Source organism: Corvus hawaiiensis, chromosome 10 (assembly GCF_020740725.1).
Source record: "Corvus hawaiiensis isolate bCorHaw1 chromosome 10, bCorHaw1.pri.cur, whole genome shotgun sequence".
NCBI classification, from domain to species: Eukaryota; Metazoa; Chordata; class Aves; order Passeriformes; family Corvidae; genus Corvus; species Corvus hawaiiensis.
This window is the reverse complement of record NC_063222.1, coordinates 13,700,743-13,726,304: the sequence shown is the minus strand read 5'-3', so window position 1 is coordinate 13,726,304 and position 25,562 is coordinate 13,700,743. Positions and strand designations below refer to the sequence as shown.

General features: G+C 44.8%; 3 protein-coding genes and 1 long non-coding RNA gene across 16 annotated transcripts in view; 2 read left to right on the top strand and 2 right to left on the bottom strand.

Moving 5' to 3' along the window:
* LOC125330678 (U2 snRNP associated SURP domain containing) overlaps positions 1-9,503 on the bottom strand; it is a 48,864-nt gene extending 39,361 nt beyond the window's left edge. For 4 of the 6 annotated variants that reach the window (XM_048314085.1, XM_048314086.1, XM_048314092.1 and 1 more), the window contains exon 1: positions 4,564-4,657. In XM_048314085.1, coding sequence (XP_048170042.1) covers positions 4,564-4,608 — 45 coding nt within the window. In that variant the 5' untranslated portion in view covers positions 4,609-4,657. Of the gene's footprint in view, positions 1-4,563; positions 4,658-5,281 lie in introns of those variants that run through there. The other 2 variants (XM_048314089.1, XM_048314090.1) reach the window with 2 other exon arrangements.
* A 2,610-nt stretch (positions 9,504-12,113) lies between these two features.
* On the top strand, positions 12,114-14,073 carry PAQR9 (progestin and adipoQ receptor family member 9). The gene has a single exon (XM_048314095.1). The coding sequence runs from the start codon at positions 12,853-12,855 to the stop codon at positions 14,071-14,073; it is 1,221 nt and encodes a 406-aa protein (XP_048170052.1). The 5' UTR covers positions 12,114-12,852.
* Positions 14,074-14,081: 8 nt separating this feature from the next.
* The window catches only part of PCOLCE2 (procollagen C-endopeptidase enhancer 2), a 51,320-nt gene continuing 39,839 nt past the window's right edge, over positions 14,082-25,562 (top strand). The window contains exon 1 of the mRNA XM_048314093.1: positions 14,082-14,332. Within this exon, the coding sequence (XP_048170050.1) occupies positions 14,082-14,332 (251 nt within the window). The remainder of the gene's footprint in view (positions 14,333-25,562) is intronic.
* The window catches only part of LOC125330681, a 34,736-nt gene continuing 33,994 nt past the window's right edge, over positions 24,821-25,562 (bottom strand). For all 8 annotated transcript variants that reach the window (XR_007205680.1, XR_007205678.1, XR_007205683.1 and 5 more), the window contains one exon: positions 24,821-25,198. This is a non-coding gene — a long non-coding RNA (uncharacterized LOC125330681). The remainder of the gene's footprint in view (positions 25,199-25,562) is intronic.

The following is a 25,562-nucleotide window of genomic DNA, read 5'->3' as shown; positions in this document are numbered from 1 at the left end:
CTGCCCTACACGTGATGAGATGTGAGGACAGCTCCCTCGTGTTCAAAATGCCGACAGAAAAAATGCAGTGAATCCATCTTTCAGCCACTGCCAGCATAAACATCTGACAGATGCCTTCTTACTCCCAATTCATTGCATTTACCACTCTGCCTGAAAACTACCTTTATTTTCTTTTTCCTCAACCAGACTATTTTACAGCTGGATCACTTTTTCCGTCACTTTCACTCTGCACATTTCTCAAAGCATGTGCCAGCACAGCTGAAGTGCCATTTCAGCAGCCTGCAGTAAAATACAGCCCTGTCAAATCTCAGTCCTGGAGGTCAGGTCACCCAAAGCTTCACTACTGAGTCCAGCCAACTTCACTCAACCTCCAAGAGAAAAAAAAACAAAACTTCAAAGGACCATACAAATGAGATTTATGACAAACTTCCATGAAAATGCCAAAGCAAAGTCATCTCTGAGATTCTGATGTTTACATTTCTGGCAGCTTCATGGAAGCTTCCAAGCAAAACAAAAGAGAACGTCTCCTCAAAATCTTCCTTCCTGCCCACAGTTCACATGGCCACAAATCCAGCTCTTCATGGTTTCTCCAGACTTAAAAATCTTTGTAAAACTGGCATGATCATGTTATTTCACAAGTATTTAAAATATGCTATATTTTACAATTCAGTATACAATAATATATATACAATAGTATGCAATAAATATTTTAATTAATACTGATGTCATTTAGTGAAACAACAAACAGCAACAAAAACACAAAAGCTGCCAATAAAACCCAGGAGACAATCTGGGGCCTTCTAAATGGTGAACGGTATTTTTCCAACTGTAATGGCTACAACTTAAAACATAAATGAAAGCCCTGTCCTTGAAAGAACCAATAGCTTCAGGGTGAAATGTTTAAAAGAAACTCTGATGAAAGACACTCCTGCCCTGTTTCAACACCTTCCATTGATCCTGCCCCCATACTGAGCAGCTGCTCAGGCTAAACTACAGCAGTGTTCCTGATCTACCTGATCACCCATGAAAGGGAGACATGGGGAGGTTCAGCCAAACTATTTCCCAACTCATAGCATCACCCTGTTGCCCGAATCATGCCAAATCAACCAAAGAGGACAGTGTTTGGTAGGGAAAAAGTAGTTAAGGCTAGCACTGGTTTATGTCAACACTAACAGCAAGGAAAAACAAATGGGAACACATAATAAATTAAGATGTCAAAAGCCAGCAAAAAGAGGTTTCCAGCTTGCCTTATCCTTTTTATTCTTCCTTTCTCTCTAGAAAGCAAGTGCTTGAAAACACCTGCAAATTATGTTATGGCTAATGTATTTAGTCTTTACAGTTGCTGAAATAATGCAGATTACTACTAGTCCCTATGTGAGTAGTCATAACTTGCAGACACTAAATAGACAGCGGCTTTCTCCAGATTAGAACCTTAAACTCAGATGAACAGGTACAGCTTTTGGAATGAAAAAAGGAAAAGTACAGCTTGGTCCAAGTGGATTATTTCTTCTCCATTATGGTACACAATCTGAACAGCAGTCTATGTAAGAGCAGTGGCCATGCCAGACACTCACTATTCTCAGAAGATACAATAACAAAATGGAAGAGCCACTGAGCAGCTAAAATTTCATTACGTAAAGATAATAAGTGAACATCTCTATCTGTCATTTCAGAATCATGTCCTATGCCAATGTCCTGTGCAGTCTTCAGCAATCTCTATTTTCTTTAATTATCCTTCTTTCCTACTTGGATTTCTGGAAATCTCAAGCACAAATCTTGCTATTCTAATCTCAAAGTGCCAAAGGAATAGTTAACGCTTTTGCAACACATTTCACATGGGAGACTCTCAAAGTTATTTAGCAGCTGCCAGTATCACACAAAGCAGCTGCCACCACAGCGATGCAGGCACAGAGGGCTCCCTGAACCTGTACCATCTCCAGCAGCGCTTTCCAATCAGTGCATCAAACAGATAATGCCTAGCTGAAAAGATCTGATTTTACAGTATAAATATATATATATAATCGAAATAAGTGGGTCAAATTCAGTACTTGGACACTGAGACTGAAGAAAAAAACACCAACCATTCTGAAGGGGAGAAACCATTTTATTTCAGGCACTAGGTCACAGTTCTTCACAGAGCACAGAAAATAAAAGGTTACTGTGTCTTCCCAGCAGGTATCTAGAAGCCAGCAAAGGCACATCTTGGAATTGCCACTGAAACATATCCTATGGAGTCTATGAGATATAAAAATAATTCTACCTGCAAAACAAATATAGCTTGCAAATACAATGCACCAGAAGATGCCTACAACTTCAATTTTAATTATGTAAGTAAATGAATACTAAAATGCTTTGAAATAATCAAAATGTCCCATAAATAATTACTTCAAGAAATTGAGCAAAATTATTATCTGCTCAATTGTTAAACCATAAACATTTTCATACAGGCTCAACTAAAAATACACAATTTAATCCCTGTGTGAATAAACTAATTAAAACAAGAAACATATTACTAATTTCAGTACCATTTCTTTCTGCAGACATCTGAAAAGTATCTCTATGTTTTAACATATCACAAGCATTCATAGAATAACAAAACAAAAGGTACCAAAGGTACCATACACTGTTCAGCCCCTCAAGATTTCCCAAGATTTACTTTTTTGGAAATAAATCCCAAGAGATAGGCATGCCTTATTTTATTTCACTTTTCAACAGAAACATTCTCATGGATCCAAGTATGTACTATCCCACTTTCTCTGGCACATAAAATAATATTGACAAGAAGAAACAAGCAAGATCTAGAATGTAAAGCATGGGAAAAATAGTGGTGGAACACAGCATGGATGTCTGGAGGAGTGGGAAACTAAGGGATGAAGAGGAAGTGCAAGGTGGTACAGGTGCAAGGTGGTGGCAACGCAGCTACAGGACCTTCTTAACAGGCCCTCACAGATAAACACACATCTGACTTTACATTCCCTAGCTGTCCTACTGATTTCCATAGGATGGATGAGGGAGTGTGAAGAGTTAAGTATCTGCACATACTTCTGCAGAACTGACATCCAGGACAGAAAACAATTCCCATAAATTAATTATTACTGTATATTAAAAAAAAAAGAGTATCATCAGTACAGAAACAGTAAATTACAAAACAAAAATAGTCTATAATGTAACTGTGAAAAGAAAGGAATCAAATCTGGGTTGGTTTTCTGAACCACGTTATCAGCTGCATTAATCAATAATTAATTATTCTATTTCTAATTGTATTTGAAATCCCAAAATGTCTTATTCCCTGAAAGGCACTGCCCACAAATTAAGACCTATTTTACTACTCAGGTTTTATGTTCAGCTCTTATTTGCCATTCCAAGCCAAAAGCAAGATAAAAAAAAACGTTTCTTGGCAATATTTGGAACAGATCATAAAAGGGAAACAAAAATAAAACTCTCCTACTCTAATAACTGAGTAAACATGCAAAGACTTTAAGTAACTACATTTCATTATCAACTACATTGATAACTACAGTTTCTTAGCAGCAAAATAAAATATAAAAAATTTTAAATAATCCTGGCTTTGCTTAATAAAAAGATGGGCAAAAATTATTCATTTATAGCACTGGAAGTTCCTGAGCCGAAACACGGCTTCCACCTTGAATGATTTACACACTCACACACCAAAACCTGGAGGATTTATATAGTTCTGACCTAAAACCTGACACGAAAGTGAATGAAAGGGAGTAATCCTCAAACCATCGGCTGCCAGTGCATCCCCAAAATATCTTGCCTTCTACCCTCCCAGCAGGAGGGATGCTGCGAGCGCAGGCAGCTCTGGGCTGTGACCACCCGCTGGTTTCAGAGCACAGGTCTGGGCCAAGTCTGCCAGAACTGCTGCACTACCTGTGCTCCTGGGCTGGAAATCCACCCAGCAAGAGCTACAGGAAGTAGAGCGGGCACAGTGAAAAGCGCGGGGAACGCCACGGCAATTCTACGAAACTTGTAACTTCATCGCAATTCAAAAGAACCCACGCCATCTCAATTCGCCGTTTTCCTTCGCACTCGCAAGTTGGAAACTAACCCTGCGCGGGCTTCAGCCCACCGGGGAGCCGGGGGTGGTGGGGAGAGAGCAGTGAAATGAAACCCGTCGGTGGACACGGCTGGGGCTCGGTCATTACGGAACAGCCCGGGGCTAGCACCCCAAACCAGGGACTCGCGGGCCGGCACAGCGCCTCCGCCGGGCCCCGCGCCTTCCTCCACCGGGGCACGGGGACACCACGGGAACAGAGACGTGCCCGGGGCGGTCTCGGGGAGCGAGGTGCCCCGCAACAGGCGCGGGACTCCGAGCCCCCTTCCCGCCTCCCACCCCGTCCCGGGGCCCGCGGTCACCCCGGGCTCAGAGCAGGAGCAGGCCGCGCCGCCCGCGCCTCGCCGCCCCGCCGCTACCGGGCCCCGCCGCCGCGGCAGGGGGCCGCAGGCCGTGGTCCCCGAGCGGAATGGAGTGGGCCACTGGCCACGCTTCCCGAGCCGAACGGAGCGATCCGCGGACCGTGCCCCAGGGCGGAGCGGCCTCACCTTCCCGGCGGGTTTCTGCGAGCCGCCGGGCGCTTTGTCCGCCATCTTGCCTCTCCCTTCGCCCAGCCCCGGCGGCGGCCAAGCGAGCGCCGATCCCACCGAGCCCGCGAGCGGAGGGCGCGAAGCCGATAGCCGAGCCGCCGATGGCCCCCACCCCCCCGGCGCGGCAGGGCCGCACCATCCGGAAGCAGCGCTTGCCCTGGACATGTAACAATGTGAAATGGAAAGGATACCGTTTGGAACAACGTGAAACCTTACATCTAAGTGAGCAAAGTCCTTGAATAAATAGTGACGAGGCTAGCACAGCAAATCCTCCGTTACTGGGTTTGATATCACACTACAACTGCAACTTTACTGAACACTGTTTAACTGGGGATTACAACCAGCGGTCACATTTATCATGAGTCTTGCATTCCCATGCTTTCATGTATTTTCAGAGTGGAGTATGCAGGGGCTGAAACAATACTTAAGGAAAAGACACGAAGATACACAGAAATTAATAAAAACTTTAATCCACCACCTGCCGACTCCCACTGCCCTGTGAGCGGCAGGAGGGAGCAGGGCCTGTGCTAACAACCACTTGGGGCAGCGGAGAATGAAGGTTCCAGAAGAGGGAAAAAAAAAAAAAAAAAAAGCAAAAGGAGAGGCTGAGAAGGGTGAGAAGGGCAGGGGCAACTACAGAGTGCTGAAAGTTTATAAAGGAGGGCAAAACTCTCACCGGCTGCAGATGTGCGTCCAGCTGTGCAGGGACATGGTCTGGTGAGTGCTGCTGCTCTGCCCGCAGCTGTGTCAGGGTGAGGGCTCAGCTGCGAGCGCTTCCATGGCAGCTGTCACCGCGTGTCACCAGCACCGAGCTGGCGGTCAGGCCGGGGACGGCACAGCGGCACGGGAGCGAGCGCCCACGGCGGGCTGGAGAACGGCCGGGAAATCTCCCTCAAAGGCGGAGGACGCTGCTCAATGTGCAAGAACAGCAGGGCGGGCAAAAGGAAGAGCTACCAGGATTTCCGATCCCTTCAGCTGCGCAGCAGCCCGGCGAGACGCGCAGGCGCCGACAGGGGGCAGGCACGGCCCGCGGCGCGTACCCGCCTGAGACGGCCCGTGCTACGTAACGCCACTCCACCCGAAATTACACGAAAAAAGGCAAAATACAAAATTACGATCCCCAGGCGGTGCTGCTGCGGCAAAGGCGAGGCGGGGAGACGGGCCACGCGGCAACTCGCGTTTCTCCGGCAGTTGGACCCTCCTGCCGCCCTCCGCAAAATAACGTGGAATATTCTGGTAACGGAGTGGCAGCTGAGGCTCCAGAGAGAGTGGACGTGTATCTAATACACCTCAGCAATGACGGCGATAAGCGCGTGCTGTTCCCACGGCTGGCACGGTGCTGGGTCGCACCTCCACCCTGGAGGAGCCTGCACGGCTCCCTTGGACAAATTTGAGGCGGAATCACTGAGGCTTGGAAGAAAGGAGGGGGAAAGAAAACCCTTGAAAAAACGCATTGACAGGCACAATTCTACCAGTCTTTTTAGGATATTTTGAGCCCCAAAGTTTCCCACAGAGGAACCCTTCCACATGAAGGGGTGGCGTTGGCCAAGCAGCTTTAGGGATGGATTAAGCAGGATTTACTGCTTCAGAATCCAAGCCAAGCCCTTCTCTTCCCCATCTTTCTCCCTGTTTACTTGAGAACCATTTCACTAGGTTGCAGAGACATAGGATAAGTATCATCTGTGACCTACCTGCTTTTGGGGTGGATTTTAACATAGTAACGCAAACGGGTGCAGCAATGAGTCAAAAGCAAACCGGCTGGGGAACTTGTACTGGCTAGAAAAGGCATTTAGGGCCACAGGAGAAGACACTAGATGATGCTCAACTCTCCTGGGACTGTATTAATAAACCTGTCATGAAAGAATGACTGACACTTCTGGATAAAAAACAGACATCTAGCTGGAAAGAGGAACATGCCCTTGGATGATAGAGTTTTGGGGCCAATAATGTTTAGAAAATTTGTGCTCCATTTGGCCTCAATCCCTTTATTTTATCCACCTCATTAATCCTTTTTAATTATCCACCTCATTGTTCAAATCCTCTGTTTACTGCTTAGCCTCTAAGCTCTTTTGTAATTAATAAACTGCACCAAATGAAGAGCATCACAATCCAGAACATGCTGTGAAAAACAGGAAAGATATAGTTAGAGTTGCAAAGGTCATCTCTAAAGATAGTTTTTCAGAATGAACTGTATTCCTCAATCTGTGCTATTTATAACACATTGCAATAGTACAGTAGCACTCGTGTACAGTTAGTGAATGAGAACACATGTCACTGTTTTGGGCTTAATGGGAGAGCAAGGACAGGAAGGAGAGCAGGAAGGAAAGGAAGCAGTGACATGCAGAAATCCAAGGAGAATTAATGCTGGAAAGTGTAGGCTACTGACAATAATATTTAAAAGTAAATTGTAGACATTTTTCATTATAATGCAGTTGGTCTGGTTGCCTGCAGACCTGGGGATTGTTTATTAACTGTTGTTACAATGACAAGTATCATTAGGCAATATACTTGGGAAAATCATGAATTATCATAAATAATTAACACTAAGCTACATTAAGTAAACCACATGCTGCAGTGTATTACACTTGTCTTTCTGGCTGTTTTTTTCCCAACTTTCAGACAAAAGATCTCTACTGCTCTCACTCCAGGCCAGAGCACAGAACTGCTGCAATTCTTTTGCAAAGGTGGGTGTGAGGGAATGGGAGAGGGAGGATTTAGGGTGCTGTGGAAGTTTCCTACACTGTGGCAAAGGAAGCATGTTTGAGGACATGGGGCAGGCAGATTATGAGTAGGACAGAAGTGTAGCTGCTGGGTGTACAGGTTTGTAAGTCAGTAGTTTCATACTTTCCTGTTAGTTTCATAAAGTGGCTCATGGATCACTAAAGCCACCGGCTGTGTGTGTGTTCCCCAGTCCTTCAGGGTAGTCTTACAGCTTCTTCCCTTATTCCACCCTCCATCTCTTCCGATTCCTGACACTGAAAACCGCCAGCTAGGATTCTCAAAATAGGCAGCTGCAGCTCCCCCGTGCACTCGCGGGTTGCTAGGGAGCTCTGGAGGCGCAGCGCCGAGCCGAGAGGTGGGCAGCACGCACAGCTGGAGCACAGAGAGCATTGAGATGCTTTAGCAGGGGCCACCAGAATAACGGAAAAGAGCCAGAGGGGCTGTCTGGGAGAGGGAAATTTGGCTCTCAGGTTCCCAGCAGTCTGGACTTGCTGCCAGTGCTCCGTCTGCTGTCTGTCTCCTGGCAGGAGCCATTTCTGTGTTACTCCATCTCTCAGTGCCAGTGCTTTACCTTCCCTCACTTGTGAGTCCTGTTCTGCCATTCAGCAGCTGCTTTCCCTTCCAGGACCCCACTGCTCTCCTGGGACACGTCTTACCAGGGAACCTGGGTTTTTTCTCCCCCTGGGATTCCTCAAGCAGTGAGGCACATTATACAAACCAGTCACAGGGGCAACACCTGACTTGCACTGTGTGGCTGAGAAGGGTCAGTAATTTGCAGTGTAGTTTCCAGGCATTAGTGCAAGTATCAAATGAAGGCTTAATTCCAAAAGTTCTCCTGCAGCTTCTTGTCAGAGAGAATTAGCTTATGTGACTGGAATCCAGATGTGCGCATCTATCAGCTGTTTGAAAGCATGGAAGTCCAAGATGAGTGCAATGCCAATCATTCCTTTGCCATACTCAGAGTCCCTCCTGTCAGGTTAGTAACAGCAAGTAGCAATTTGTGCTCTGCAAAACACTCCCACTCAGCACATACAAACAAAACAATTTCTTAGTCATGCACTTTGTAAGGGAGGGTTCAGTCCTGCAACCCTTGCAAAGGATAAGTTGTACTTTGCTCTTACCATGAGCCCCTGGAACTGGGACAGTGGTGGATTTTGACCATGGAAAACATGAAATAGGCATCCATCCAATATGTTATTCTTCATCATGGTGAAACTAATTTCACTGCAATACTTACATTCAGATTTGCTGCTGTCAATAAAAAGACAAGTTTTACCTCAAATCTTTCAAAACCAGGAACTTTCAAAAGACAACAACCAAACTTTCAGAGAAATTTTCTTAAAATGCGAAGTATTTTTCCCAGTTTGCTGTGTTTAGGTTCTTTTCAGATGGGTTTTATTGCTGGTTTTTAAAGCATAAAGGGTACAAACCTGAAGATATTCAACTTCAAGGTAAAGAGGGCAGAAAATTAGAAGCTCCTGGTCACCGAGACATTAAAATGAACATTGCTGTGCAACCATGATGGTGTTGGTTACTGTTATTCCCTTTAACAACATCTACCTTTTCTCTCCTCCAGGTGAGGCTTTAAAATATAGGTATCACTTCCACTTTTCTTTATCCATTAAAGAATTAGGTTTATAAAGTGTAAGTGACCCTAATTAGTTACTCAAGAAGAAGAAAGTGACCCAAGGATTCCTGTTTATCCAGTTTTAAAAAGATGGTGGAGTGGATTCTCCAAAGACAGGTTAATCTCTTCAGTATTAGATCAAAGTACTGTGCCTACTCAATTATTACAAAGTATTGTAATCACTGCAGTAAAAAGTTACCCATCAAGCCATTATTTGCAAGAGATTGATACACATTCAAGAAAGGATAAAAAAACCCCACAGAACAAAAGGAGCATTTTTGTATGTCTGTGTATCTCTTCAGATGTTCTCCCAGAGAAACTGCAACCATGAGGTACAGCAAACAAAGTCAGATGAGGCTAAAGCTTCTCTTTCTTTAGTAGCTACTCTTCTTAAATGGAGCCAAATTGTATCCTCTCTCTTGTCCAGTGAGATTCGATGGAAGATGTCACAACAGAGTCGGATTTACTACAAAGATTTCAGTGAAAGAGAAAAATCTAGAGGAAAGTAAGTGTTTTTACTTAGATAAAACTTCTTACTGAGAAAGAAATAATCAAAATCTGTTTTAGAAGTGAAGATTTAAAAAGAAAAAAGAAATTATACAGGTAGAGTTGTACGGTAGAGGATTATGTCAAGCAAGAGCTCGTAAGGCTGGTATTTGCCAGTGTGAGTGAGTTGAATTGGGTGAGGCTAAAGGTTTATCTTCAAAAGTATCTTAAATCTTCCAAACACCACTACTGCTTATTCCCATTAGGACTTCCTCTCTTTTTAAAGTTTTTTAAGTTAGTTTTTTTACTTATACAAAACAGCTATATATAATAGGAGGGCCAAGTACAACCTCTTCCCCAGTGTGCTGAGTATGTTGAAAGCAAAGCATGCATTTAGCTTTTTTTCCCCCCCCTAACCAAAAGGCATAATTTTACTGGGTAGGGTTAAAGTCATTTAGAATATTTTTTACGGCTTTTGATATTCCAGACAAAATAACACCTCAGAAAGGACTTCAGTGTAGAATGAAACAGAAGTATAATGTAGAAACAAATTCACATTTGGTATTTCATCACATCTTTTCCTTTGAGTCTTCATCCAGCACTGATTAACATTATCTTCCATTACTTACCTCATTAGGCAGTACCTTCATCAGTGTTTTAACAGTCTTCTAAAAGGTTATTTGGAGAGAAAGCCTGCAGAAAATTCTACACACGCTAAGAGAAACCCTGGTATATGCTGACCATGCCCTTCTAAATATAAACTTTGGTTAGAGAAATGCAGAGGCTTCTTCATGCACTACATTACGTGGACTCCTCTCTGTGACCTCCAGATGTCCTGATTCTCCCTGGCTTACCACATAATAGTCATGTAATACTAACCTTGATGGACTAGATATGAATAAGAGGCTATTTTGAGGTTGTAAGTGCTTCAAATTGTAAGGTTCCCTGCACACTATCCCACAGCTGGCTTGGGAGGAGAATACTTAACTCAATGTAATATGTATGCAGTAGCCTTTGTGAAAGCCCGGGCTGTCCTCGGAGATCATTCTCCCTGAGAAGAGTCTGCCTTGGAAAAAAGCAAAATACTCAGATCATTAGCAATGAGTTCCATAAATGTAGCTGCTAAAGCATTAATGTGTGCCTCCACCAACACCCAGACAGTCCAGTGCCCACCAGAACTGTCCATCTTGAACCACAAGCAAACCCTGCCTGCTCCTCCCAGCCTGGGCTGCCACAGTGGGCCATAAACCCAGTGGGTGTCTCTCCCAGGAAGCCAGGCCATACCCCAGAACTCCCTGAGGCAAGAGGGCTGAAAGCCTTCCACATCCCTGAACGTCAGGAGACTGCAGGAAAGTCAGAACGTGTCAAATGAGCCCTGCTGCTGCTGCTGCAAGGCCAGCAATTCCCAGCCAGGAGTGGATGCTGTTGTTCTCTAAACACCATCTGTTGCAACAGCTGCTGGTGGCTTTCCAACAGCCTCTTTAGCCCAGGTCTAAAACCTGATTGCTCTCAGTCAACCACCCCTTCTTATCTAACACAGATGAGAGAGACTGAAGATCATGGTCACTTTGGCCCTCTACCATAGGGCATGCCACCACAAATGGCAGTGCCACTTAGGGACTGGGAGACAGGTTCACCAGAGCCCTACTGGGAGTGCCTGCATGTGTGGTGTGGTGGGAGCAGGGCAGGGGCAGGTATTCTCTAGCTAAGAAACTCCCTCCCCACCGTTTGCATCTCCAGGGATGCAGCAAACAGTCCAGCATCTGGCCTGTCTCTTCCTCTGAGTGGCCTCATGAGCAGCACCTGAGAGCAGCACCATGAGAAGCCTGACCTCTACCAGGGACTGAGCAGCTTCCAGTGATCCCCAAGAGCTTTTCCTCTCCCTAAATCCCATGCTGCAGAGCCCATGGGGAGCAGGGCCCCTACTCACTCCTGAGGCTCACTGCAGGCAGAGCACTCCCCAAGGCGTGTCCGCTTGATGTGTCCCTGCACTCCAGCAGGCACCCCCTCTAAAACACATGGATATCAGAGCATATTGGGCCTGCTATCTGAAAAATGCCTTTTGTTCAGTATTTTGCTCCTCATGTTGGCTTTTCATGTTCTGCACTGTTCAGTTATATTTATTTTCTTAGCAGGTCTCCTGTGTAATTTTAATGAAGATTATAAGCAGTGTCACCAGTCTGCCCTACTTTTGAATGAAAAATGCATTGAAAATCACTTTCAGCAACACACTTTTGAGACTTTTTTCTGCTAACTTAAAAAAACTTATTTCTGATTGCCTCCTTTTTCAGAAGATTTTTCACATAGTCATGATTCACTATCAAATAGAAGATTTGTAATTAGGCCAGGATGTCCTAATTACACTTGACCTCAGTTTATACCATTTGACCACGTGTGTATCTCTGAATATCACCATATAAAATGTACTTTTGGAAACCGAGAGTTATTCGATGTTTAAGACCATCTGAAAACAAACAGAAAGAAAACACATCGAAGCAGCAAAGAGCAATCCCTTACTCTAGTTCCTACTTGCACCTGCATTAGTGACTTACCTTCTATTTCCTTCAGACGCCTTAAGGAACAGTAACACCCGTACAGCGCTTTCCCCCGTATTTTTATATTCTGGTTATGTAACTGTGGTGCTTGCATAACCGCAACGACAATAAGTGTAGGATTTGTGTAAGGATCAACACACAGCAGCACCTGCCAGCCCATTCCCGAGTCTCCCTCCTCGCCGCCCCGCTCGGAGCGCGCAGATAAGGTGGGTGCCGTGTGTGTCAGTGACGCTCACCCCGGGCAGCCTGGCCGGGAACGTTTAGCCTAAAATAACGTTTGTATTCACTGCATGAGATAGTGTCACCAAAGAAATCAGGTCTCAGCGGCCTTACCGAAGCACACACGACAGACAGCCACCCACCTGCTACCCTGTCCCCTGCCTGGGGGTAGTTCCCTGGTCTGTCCCGCCGCCGGGGATCCCCCAGCCCCGCGGGGTCATCTCCCTTTTCCCGGGGCTCCCGCTCGGCTCCTGCCGCACGGGAGGACACAGCCGCGCTCGGGGCTGGGCGGGCGCCCCGGTGCCCCCTTTGTGCTTTTTACACCAGAACGCCCCCGCGGGCAGGGCCCCGCACCGAGCGATGCCAGTGCCAGCTGACCCTGCGCCCGGGAAAGGGTTCCGCGGGTCCGGCCCGGCCGCACGCCTCGCTGCGGGGGCTCTCACGAGCCCGCCCCCCCGCTGCGGCCGCATCAATCATTAACGGCGGCTCGGGTGTCCAGCGCCTCCCACCCCGGGAAACCCGACCCGGGGCGTCTCTTCCCGCTCCTCGGGAGCGCTGGATGCACCGGTTTCCAGTTACCGCGATGCCGGGCGGCGGGGCGGGAGGAGCCGCGGCAGTGCCGCCACTGCCCCTGCTGCAATGAGTGATGCTGCCGGGGGCGGCGGCGGAGGCGGAGAGGCGCAGAGCTACCGCGGATCCTCCGCCGGCGGCTGCGGGTGCAGCGGCTCTGCCTCGCCCGGTCGGCGGCGAGGCGGCGGGCCCGGGGCCGGCCGGGGCAGCAGCAGCATGCGGGCGGGCGAGGGGGACAAGGAGGAGGCGGCGCCGCCGCCGCCACCGCCTCGCCCTGCCGCCTTGCTGCGGTGGGACGAGGTGCCCGAGGACTTCGTGGAGTGCTTCATCCTCTCGGGCTACCGGCGGCTGCACTGCTCGGCGCAGGAGTGCTTGGCCTCGGTGCTGCAGCCCACCAACGAGACCCTCAACTTCTGGACCCACTTCATCCCACTGCTGCTCTTCCTCAGCCGCTTCGGACGGCTGCTGCTGCTGCGAGGCGCCGGGGACCTGCCCTTCCACCACCCGGCGCTGCTGCCCCTCTGGTGCTACGCCTCGGGGGTGCTGCTCACCTTCGCCATGAGCTGCACGGCCCATCTCTTCAGCTGCCTCTCCCCGCGCCTCCGTGCCACCTTCTTCTACCTGGACTACGCCTCCATCAGCTACTATGGCTTCGCCAGCACCGTGGCCTACTCCTACTACTTGCTGCCAGGGCTGAGCCTGCTGGACGCCGGCGCCATGAGCCGCTACGTGCAGCAGCGGCTGGGCTGGCAGCTGGACTGCAGCCTGCCCATCGCGGCCTACCGCGTGCTCGTGCTGCCCGTGGCGCTGGCGCTGGCCGTGGGCTGCACGGCCGCTTGTTGCCGCAGCCGCGCCGCGTGCTGCGCCTACCCCTTCGCCGTGCGCACCTTCGTGTTCGCCATGCCGCTCAGCATGGCCTGCCCCATCATGCTGGAGAGCCTCCTCTTCGACCTCCGCGCACGCAACCCCACGCTCTTCGTCTACTTCTACCGCCGCTACTTCTGGCTGCTGGTGGCTGCCTTCTTCAACGTCAGCAAAATCCCCGAGCGGATCCAGCCGGGGCTCTTCGACATCGTGGGGCATAGCCACCAGCTTTTCCACATCTTCACCTTCCTCAGCATCTATGACCAGGTACACTACGTGGAGGACGGGCTTGCTGAGTTCCTCAAGGCACCCCTGGCTGTCCCCACCTACCTAGGCACCGTGGGGTATATGCTGCTCCTGACCGTTTGCCTTGCTGTGGTCGTCAGGAGGTTCCTCAACGTAGCAGACCTCTGTAAGCAGGACTGACCAGGCCGATGACTCTCGAGACAGCGAGCACCATGCCAGTGACCCTTGGTCTGGAGACCCTTGGGCCGATGACCTTCAGACTGGTGACCCTCAGACCAGACCCACCATGTCCTGGAGAAGCTGTGAAACCTGGGGAAAACACACCTGTGGAAGAGCCAGGTCCCTTTCATGGAGGTTTGCTGGAGAAAATTACCATGGCAGAACTGCTCGTGCTCTTTAAACTACTAGGTTACCAGGGGAAGCAAGCAAATGCTTACTGGTATGTTGCTGCTTAGAGTATAAGCTGAAATAATTTAGCTCTGCTACTAGGAAGAATGCATGAATGGTGAATGCCACTTACTTATTTCATAACAATTAGGTTTAATCTAGCTCTGTATATATATATATATATATATATATATATAGCTATACATTTATTAGCTACATATATGTATATATATGTATACACCTGAAGACATTTGTGCAATGATTACTCATAGATTTTAATCAACTCCTATGTGAAATTTCCTAGCAGATTATGCACTGACACTTATCTTCCTCTCTGATATTGTAACAGGCCTTTGCAGCCACATACTGGATTTTAAATGCAAACAAATCAATAGCTATCTATAGTTTCTAAGGTCTTGCAGCCTTTTCAGCCAGGGAACAATAGATTTAAGAGCGAGAGGAAAAACAGCTGTGAATTACTACACAATTACCAGTTGATGGAGAGACTTTAATTAGACAGACAGTGAGTGGTTGGTGTAGCCACTCGGATACTAAAATAAAATAGAAGGATATGTAAAATAACTGAACCAGAAAGGGGTCAAACTAGTTTGGAATGGGGGCAGGGGAAGAGGAAGGACACTGCATAATGGAATGGCTCTTCCCTCAGCACGTCAGGAGCATCTGTAGTGCTAAGGGGCCCCTTTATCTTCCCGGGTAAATCACCCCCAAATCAGTCCTCTAGAGTCAAAGTCAGATGCCAGACTTTCTGTAAATCCCTGCCAAGCTCGGTGGGAGTTCTGTGGATGTAAAGAGAGTAACTGATGCATGAGATCTCATTCTGGATCTTTTCAAGAACTGCATGGAACTAGTTTCTACTGCTCTTTAGTTAGACCACTGTCAGATTTACCATCCTAAAATTAGTTGCAGAATAAGGTACTGCTGAATCTGAGTTCAGGACCTAAAATCTGTCTCTACAAGTACTGGATGTGGCACTTTTTCATCATTCCCCACTTTTTCCTATTCTGATTAGTTGTGGCTGCAGCTGGCTGTGTTGAAGTCCCCTTTCAGAAGCTCTGGGGGAGTTCAAAGACAAGAATTAGGAGGTATTTTCCAAAGCAGTATCTTTTCAGAGCAACCCAGGTATTACCCTTGTCACATGACAAAGAGCTAAGTATAGATTGAATTCACTCTCTAGATACATTTTTGTAAACCATGTGCAGATTTTAAGCAGATGCATTTTGATTTTGACTGACAGAACAAGTGCAATAATACTACACAAGGGGCTTACAAATTGAAGTTCAGGTGAGAAACTACTTATGTAAACCATTGTCTAAAGAAGGGTGGTACTTCCTTAGGAAACCCTTGAGTCAGACTGCACAATAGTGTAGAAGCTGTTTTACTCAGCTCCTACTGTTGAAGTGTATTTCTGCTTTGGTCTTTCCCATTTTCATGGACATGGCATTTGAGTCCAGTCCTAGTCTTCTGTAAAACAAAGTCCCCTTTGTTTAAAATAGGAATACAGGAAGGACTGTAGCTAGGGATTATGAAGTCAAATCCTTAACACAGGTCAGCATCATCACAGAAACCAATAACTGATATACTCTGTACCAATGTACCAGCTTTGTGAAAATTTCTCAATGGAAGTGCATAAGCTAAAAGAAAATTACACTCACTTAATTTTATCTTTTATCTCAACCCATTTTAAGTATAATGGTTTGAATCTTTTAGATTCTCAGTCAACAATGAAAATGGCCTAACAAAAATATGTACTCTTTGCCAGCCACAATTCTGCTGTTTTGTCATTTCTGGAAGGGTCAGATGTGGTCTTTCAAGGAGATTGACTAGAATTATCTGAAATAGCAGTTCCCAAACTGTGGCCTCTTGAGTTATCATTGTTGAGCCATAAAAAACTGCATGGCCCTTTATGGGTGGCTGTGTTCAGTTTTCATTTGCCAACCTGCATTAAAAGAAAATGGAAACTACATGAAGTATTTTAAATTTTATGTATTTTCATTAACTTTTGTCATAAGCATAGCATTGCTTTCTTCAGCTGCCAACAAAGCAGAAAATGATCTGGACCACTGGGCGAGGAGGCTGGTTCACAATACTGTTATTCTTTGAAATGTGCTTTAGTGTTGTGAAAACCCTGAAAACTCACAATAGAAAGCCAGTGGATCAAGACCTGCAACATCCTATGAATTTCCACTACTGCAAAAAGAGGCCAAAAATCTTTGAGATGGGCTGTATTCAAGTTAAAATAATAGAGGTATAGTAGTTAGGGCCCAATGACTCATCCAAGTTTCAAAACTAATTATGTAGAAAGGGTTTGCCTGGGAGATGCCACTAGCACATCCAACCAGCAATTAAAAACTAAGAAATAAATCAGAGAGGCCAGGGACAGCAAACCTCAGCACTAGAAGACAGCTCAGAAACAAGCAACAGTAAAAGCCAAATGTAAAGACCAGGCTTTTAGAGCATACTGTATAATGAATTATGTTTGTGCTTGTCAGTCACAGTGTAGAGGACATCTCAAGAGGCAATGTCAAAAATGGCTGTTGCTAACTTGTAAAAATACATTTGATATTTGGAGTTAGGCCACACAGGGTCATCTATATATATCTCAACGACAGATAACAGTATAAAGTTTGGATTGCAACCAGCTGCAATTTTACTGGAATCTTGCTGCTGTTACAAGAGTTGCCTGTGAGCCCCAGTCACACTGGAGATTCGGTACCTGGCTCTGATATTAAGAATATTGCTTCATTCAGAAGTTTCTGTTGGCAGATTGTTGAGGCACGTGTATGGGCCTGAGCACCTCATGGAATTATTTGTAAAAGCTGGTTGCAAGCACTGCTCTCTGAGCCACTGTAAGCAGGCTGCTGAATCCAAATTGAATGGCTACAAGGAGATGTGATTAGAATTTAAGAGTTCTAATTAATGGGTTTTTGTTTGTCTGGTTTTTGTTTAAAAAAATGTGGTTACAAATTAAAAAGGTACCGTAAGTATGGAGACTATCTAGGGAAATGTTACCTGAGTGTCTGTGTTTATTCAGTGAAGGACATGTATGTAGATAATTGTTCCATTTGCTGTGTCTGATGGACAGAACAAATCTGAGATAAAAAGATTAAAATTGGAACAAGATATCTATAATTATAGTGGTTGAATTTGCTCACATAGAAGTGAGTCAGCATTTGTGTGACTTGTAAGGGTGCAGGATAACTTTCTGGTGTGAAAGCACATGACTGAAGAACATGTGTAAGCATGTCCAGAGCTCAGACAAGAGGTCTAACCTGCAGACTAGATGCATAAGAAATCCTAGAAAACTAACATTTTGCAGAAGTACCTGTCATAATGTTTTTATAACCTGCCATAAGGTCTACACTGTGGACTCCACAGCTCATGTTTAAAACCAAAAAGGCTTTTCAGGCCTTTTGCAGTAGAATCTGTATGGGGATGGGAGCCAAGGTGGGGACTGGAGCACAGGAGGGTGGCCTGGAAATGCCTGGGTATCTTTCTGTGTTTGGCCAGCACTGCCCCCCAGACTGACACACCTGTGCTGATGTGAAGTGACTGTTGCTGGGGCCACTTCCCAGAGTGTTGATGGCACAGACACCCCGCCTTGCATTCAGCACGTGCCTAGAACTGCAATCTACATGCTGGCATATATTCAGTAAGCCTGGCTTCTGGGCACTTCTGAGTAGCCTGTCAGCTTCAAGCTCACCTTCGTGTAGGATTGATAAACCTGATCTGTAATCATTACCCTGTTTTCTGTGGTGATACAGTATTTCTTCTGCAGTGTATTCATTTGAATGTCACTATCCAGTATATCCATGAAGCTCTGAGCAGCTTTATTAGCAGGACTGGAATCTACAGTCTGGAAACAAAGGGAAAGGTTTCATCTGCATGCTGCACTTGTAGAAATTTAGCAGTTAAAAGTAGAAATATGTTGGGGTTTTTTTGCTAAAATTATAGTTCTGCTTAGTTGTCCAAGTGTTAATGCTTATTATTTATTTGCTGAATCCAGCTACTTTGTGAGCTTTTTGTCAACAGTGCACCTGCAGAAAATGGCAGTATGAAAGTTTTACTTCATATTCAAGTAAACTCTCTGAGGCAGCACATTCATAGAGCATTATTGCACTAAACTCAGTTGATTACCATCTACATGCCTTACAGAAGCAAGTCATACCTGTAGTAATTGCCCAGATTAAACTGTTTTTCATTGCCTATGAGAGTAAAAATGACCAAGTGGCCAGTAACAAGCTGAGGAGTCGGGCACTCCTGGGTTCTTATCCTTGCTTTGCCACTATCTGTTCTGTAATCTAGGGCAAGTTGTTTAAACTGTGTCCATTCTGAATGAATTTTAATTCATGTGAAACACTGGAATTGTACCAGGGTTGAATTTGACCCTTTGTGTCTCAGTTTCCACATCTGTAAGATGGGGAGAATATACCTTACCTACCTCGCAGGGTTGCTCTGAAGACTAGCAAATGTTTGTAAAGCACTTAAAAATGCAAAGACCCTCCCAGGTGCTAAGAAGAAATATTACTGAACTCCAGTAGAGAGAATGTTATATTTTTCCTCATCTCACAGGGAGAGGAACATGAACGTTTCCAGATCATGAACTCTTGGGACAAACCCTTGTCACTGCCATACTCCTAGGATGTTCATATCCTGTGTCTTTTGGAGCTGATGGCAAAATTTCCACTGGCTTCAAGTGGGGGGCAGTTAAAACCTAGGCAGTATTAAACAGGCTGACTAAATGCTTACAGGTCAGGAGTAAAGAGAAGACATACATGACTTACATACTCTTCTTCAGAAATTCTCACTGGTAACTTGTATTAAGGAGCATTTTAACACTCACATGGGGCCTCCTTGTTCATTTAGCCATGGATTGTATTCCAGTTACTATGAAAAAATGGAGCAGGATTTCCCATCAGTGTCTGTAAGACTATGATTATGTCTCTGTTGCCATTGGAAATTTTGAACTATGTCAAGCTGCTTCTTATCAGAGTAAAAAGACCTGACATAAATGAAGCTTTTAAGTAAAAATACGTAATCATTTGAGAATATAAAACTATATTGACCAAACAACTTTCTCTTTTCCCCTTCTGTTCCCCAAAACCAAAAACATTGAGTTAATCCTATGGTGAAATCTGAACTTGGATCTTTTGACCACATATATGTACTCTGCCAAGGAGCCCTGAATAATCATCCTGCTAACCCACTTTGCCCATCAACTGGAAGGGCTGATATAAAAAGCACCACTGAGAAGAGGACCATGTTTTCAAGAGTTTTTCTAACTGGCAGCAGTAGCCGAGGGGAAAAAAAAAAAGAAGACATCAAAGGGTTTGAGTGGTTTGTTAGTCAAAGCCTGTACGTTTAGAAATTCTCTCAATATCCAAGTATATTCCTAGCTTCTGTTAGACACCTCTGAGTCAGGGCTCTATAACCCACACCCAAGTTACAGCTGAGACTTTACTGTTCTCTCCTCAGATGAGATGCAAGATGGTCACATGCACTGAAAGACACAGACCTCCATTCAAGACATTTAGTGTCTTGGAACTGGGTGTGGAATAAAGTTAAATCATTTTCACATCTTGTTTAGAGAGATGCTGCTTCATTCCACTGAATTCAGTAATAAATTAATGACTAGAGGAAGCAGGCTTTTGCTTGAAGTTGCCTATAAGGAAACACCACCAGCAGACTTCTGCTTTCAGGGCAATTGCTTCCTGGGCCACACTCAGAACATGGAGGATTCTGAAGTAGGGCTTCACTATTTCATGGGAATGCCTTAGGATTTGTGGTTGTAGCTGGGGGTTAGTAGTACAGAGAAACAGTTTATAGCAAGTCAATTCTGCCTGCTAGAGGTTCAAGCACGCTTTAGTAGGAGGTATCACGTTTAAGGGGCTGTGCATGCAATGAACAAAAAGTGTGAATTTTGTGTGGTTCTGCTGGGAGGGTTTGAAAATTTACTTTTTACACTTTTGGATGCTGACTACTGTGTATGTAATGACTATGCATTTTTAGCAAAAAAAAGGGTGTGATCTATAAATAAAGTTGATTCTGAGTTCATTTTTGCAGAAATGCATTTATGGAGGTTTTTTTCATTTCTTAGTGTAAGTTGCTGTGACACCTGCAGGATCAGAAATGTGTTGAATGTAGTTATCTTCAAACATAGATGATGATAGCACGAGTACAAGAACTTTCAATTCTTGTACAGGGGTGTTGGTATTTCTGAAAACACTATACTAGCAAAAGTATCGTTGCCATTCTGTCTTTTATAGTTTAAAGCAATAAAATAGCATTCTTTGCCACTTTAGTTCTCCAATATCTATGCTAATTAATGATAGCCCTCCCTGTTACATTAAGATCATTAATATGTATAAGAAGGTTAGTGTTCAGTCTACAGTGCTCACTGAAAAATCATTAAATTAGTAGCAATAGCAGTGTCAAGAATCACAGCAAAATACTGACTGCAAAATGAAGAGGTCTATTTGGCATCAAGTAAAGTTTCCCATTTGGCAGAGTAGGATGGCAAAATACTGTTTTCAGTTCAAGTCAGGCACCAAAAAGCACTCAGTGAACTGCAATTACATGAAGTATCTGCCTTAAGCCTTTTCTGTCAAAATTCAGCAGGACAGGATGTATCCCAACATAATTGCGGGTACCCCCTGAAACTGTTAGAAGACTGAACACAATGGAAAACTGTAGGATCTTCTAGTTGATGGCTGCAGAATTCCTTCAAAAGTTCTAAAATTATTGAGATTCTTATTTGCAGACTTTGTACATACTCTTTGAAATGTGGTGATGACTTCAAGGATTTGATGATTCCAGCAAAAACATCCATTGCCCTCTTGCAAGCAGATGCTTCAACGGACTACATCCTGCAAATAAACAAATGCTTCACCAGACTGCATCCCCCTGTTAACACCTAAGGGTTTTCATAATGTTATCAGTAAGCTCTGGATCTGACTGCTGGGTGTGAACATGCTGGAGGAAAACCTCACAAAACTGATGAAGCCAGTGAAGATGGCAAAACACTGAGCAGAATGGTAGGCAACAAAAGTTACAGCTGCTGGGACAGGTAGTTTATTGAGGTCAGTACCTCAGCCTTCAGCTGTGGTGGATCCATAGTTATTCTGATAATCTAGTGGAAATCTGAAGGCAATCTACATTTTGTTACCATGACATTACTTCTCTGACAAATGACCCTAAAAGTCAGGACTGTATTTGAGGAGGAGCAAAGGAACATGTGACACACAACAATTACCTTCAGATTTTATTCTCTCACCATAGGATCATGTAAGGTTAGCAGGATCTGCAAGTGGAGATGAAACTCATTAAAAATTAAAAGCTGGTCAAAATGTAGAGCAAATCAGTATTAATGCTAAGGCTAAATCTTGGTTGCAGTGATGAGAGCCTTTGGGGCAGACGCTACAGATGCACTTTCTGCATCAGAAACCCTCTACTACAAGGCAGATATCAAGAGTGGCAGTATGCTTCTGTTAGTTGGGAGCTGGAAATACTTCTCTTGCCAGGGAGCACAGCCTTTGGGTACATGATGCATGCTTTACTGAAGCAAAACAACCATGTCGCACAATCTTTTTGGAGAGTAAGCAATTTTATAGACTTTTCTAATTTGAGTCTCTCCTGCCTCCAAGATCTAATCCTTTCATGTCCCTCCTGACTGATGAAACATGAAAATATAGTTTTCCTTCATTTTTGGTGTTAAGCGTACTTTTCATTATTATCCTCTGTTTGCTAGAAAATGTCTGTTTTCTCTCACTCTGCTGTCCTGAGAAACTGGGCAATGCCACATGCACAAGAAAAAAAACCTTGATTTTTTTTTTCCCCTCTTTATATGCTGGGCTCTCCACATCCACAGTCCTGGGGCTATGGCATTCAATCACTGGCACTCACTAGTGTTCCAAAATCTCAGCTTTTCTTTTTAGCAGCACTTGGAAAGACAACTATGAAATGTCAGTGGGGTGGATAACAAGCAGCAGTATCTGCAGCCCTCAGAAATAATAAAAATAATGAGCAAAAGGTAAACAGGTCCCTGGGGCAGCTTCTCTGATACCTTTGTACACATAGGCAGCATCTCTGATTATCCAAAATTTAGTGAAGCTCATAGGCACATGCTTAACTTTAATAGGATTATGTTTATCTTTGTTCATTGACAGGGGTGAACTTTCCCTTGTGTTTAAGTGTGCTATAGAAGCAGAACCCTAATGAGCAGACAGTGCCAGGGAAACGCTGCCAGCAAGAGTCTGGCACAGCAGATGCTGCCATTCAGCCCTAAGGCAGTGTCCTACTCTCCAACACCCAAGACTCACTTTCCCTCCTCAGCCATAGCACTACTCTCAAAAGCAGTCTCAGGGCATTGTCTGAGAGATTTTAATCAAAACAAAGAGCAAAATACATATGTATAGCTAGAAATGCACGAACTTAGTCATGAAATAAAGCTGCAGACTTTCCATTTGTACCAATTACAATATCAAAACATTGTTTCTTGCAGTGTAGTAGAAAATCATAGCTTGAAGAGATAGTTTGGAACAGTAAGTAACAAGAATCACTGAGCACTAAAAAATATATTCACTAGCCAACATAGTTAAAAAGAGTATTTATTTCTGTATAATAGAGACTCAAAATAGAGAAGCCAAGTATTTGTGAAGAGTACCTTTGTCCCTAGCTAGCAGTAGAGCACATTCCTTCAAACTACAACTATTCTGCCCCAACAGAAGCATGCCATCTCCTTTATTTTAAAGTTCAGATTTTTTTTGACAATTAAAAATTAATTTGACTTAACTGTGTTCAGTAAAACACAGAGAACTAAGGGTATACATGAGTGGCAAACCTGCTCAAAATGCAATATTCAGGCTGTTAAATTAATATTACTTAAAATCCCAGCTAGCTTAGCACTCGGCAGCCCTATCACCTCAGAGGGAATATACAGCCAGTGTATCTTCAGATCTGCTTCTACTGAGATGATCATTATTCCAAAGAATACAGTGAATTGATATAATGAATGGAAAACAGTACATACCTCCATTACAGTTAATCTGTGGTGAGTACATTCTTGTATTCAGACATAAGGCTGAATTACATACATGGTAAATATGTTCAGACATCAACATTTATAAAAAAGTTGGTGGTGCCCTACATACTTTGGTTGAGGTCTCTAGCTGTTACCAAAAAGACATTTTGTAAGTCTTCCTTATCAAAGAAAATAAAAAAAAGATAAAATTAACCTCACAGAGTTTAAAAGATGTATTGATTTTGACCTTGCTGGCAGACTCTTACATGGGTTTGCACAAAGCAAATGAACTGGTGGACTTACAAATATTACCAAGTGAAGTAATCACTGCTTTCTCTTCTGAAAGTCACAGTGACTTTCTCCAAGCAGAGTTACTGAAGACCCACAGTGAATCTGGCCCTCTCCCCTTTAGAGCACTTGTGGCTTGGAGTGCAAGTCCTCTGTGGAAAGTACTAGATGTTCACCTAGCAGTCTCCAACACACTTCATTGCTGCTTTTAAATAACCCCAATGAATGTTATTCATTAGCCAAATATGCACATACAGCTAACAAATAATTATGATTTTCAGGCTCTGGAATTGTCATGATTTCTAGTTTCAGTGTCAAGGCAACACTGCCAGGTATGTCCCAGACATGAGTGACTTCCAACTTACTACTCAACATTCTTTGTTTCAAAAGCCATTTCAGTTCCCCACTAGTGCATGAATGAAAGAATCTGCAACAAACAGGCTGGTAAATGAAGTCTCTAAGGTGACAATTTCCCATCTGCACTGTAATAGGTCAGCAGTAGGGCGGTTCCCTTCACAAGTGATTCCTGAGCTAAATTCACAAACAAGCACCAGACTCAATTCTCTTCCCTTGGCATTTTGCCCAGAAGGCTCAAACAGGCTGCAGAATAATTCTGACTTGTAAAAAGCTCTTTTACCCTCCTATTCCCTTATCACATCCCTGTGTGCAGTACTGGCACAGAGGATGCAGCAGGAATGCAGTGTGGCACAGCACATCTCTGTGCTGCACCAGTCCGTCCGTGGCACACAGCCATATGATCCCACCAGGGCTGCTCCCACACACAAGTCAAAGCAGCCTGAGAAACAGGCAGTGACACCCCTGCCTGCCGTGCCAAGTGAACCTCAGAATAAAGAGATTCAGGCCTGCTGTTCAGAAGAAAGTTTTGCAACATTAGTCTGTGCCCAGCAGACGTGTGAAGGACACTGAGGTCAACCAGCAGGAGTTTCCTAGACAAGATTTGGTCTTACTCAGTTTTCGGAAAACAAGCCTCCATTTTCTGACTCAGCCATCAATGATAAATTATATAGAGAAGAGAAATTTTCAGTTTCCTTGAAATTGCTGGATAGAGCTTAAAGACTAAACGGCAAAAAAAGATAAATGGATGTAAAAATATGAACCCAGGAGGATAAACATGGCTGGACCCAGTGGAGAAACAGGTAAAAAGGACTACAGTGCAAGTCATGTAACAAAGAAGCAACAGCACATGCCCAAAGAAAAAGTTCAAGTAAAAGTCACCTTTAATATCAAAGCATTCAATGAATACAACCACCAGATCCCTTTTATTACTCTCCAGGACCATAAAAGGACTTCCAGTGGGAGGTGGATACATACAAATTAGCTCTAGGAAAGTAATGTTTATGTATTAAATAAGAACCACGTTTTAATGAATATGTATGTTTACGGTGTATCAATACCTTTTTGTAAAGTCTCACAACACACACAGAACAAAAGAAATATCCTCTGTGAGTCCTGCACAGATAAAGAATGCCTGCTTTCTAATGCTTCGAATTGCGTTATAAAGTTTATTCCGGCCGATTTCAGTATCTTCAGTGATCAGAGGTCTGAGTTTGATTGAATCCTCAATTTCAACAGCTTGAAATGAACAAGGCAAAACAAATTATTCACATATGTTCAAAAATATCGGGTAATTAATTGTTTTAATGTGTCCCAGCACATGCACAGGAGTGAACAGGAGCAGAGCGGTGTGTGCGGGGATGAAGTGCGGGGCAGTTACTGCAGGGAGGCTGCAGGAGCTCCGGGAGCCACCGGCCGGCGGCGGGGCTGGGGCCGGGCCCGGTGTGGCGGGGCTGGGGCCGGGCCCGGTGTGGCGGGGCTGGACCCGGTGTGGCGGGGCTGGGGCCGGGCCCGGTGTGGCGGGGCCGGACCCGGTGTGGCGGGGCTGGGGCCGGGCCCGGTGTGGCGAGGCTGGACCCGGTGTGGCGGGGCTGGGGCCGGG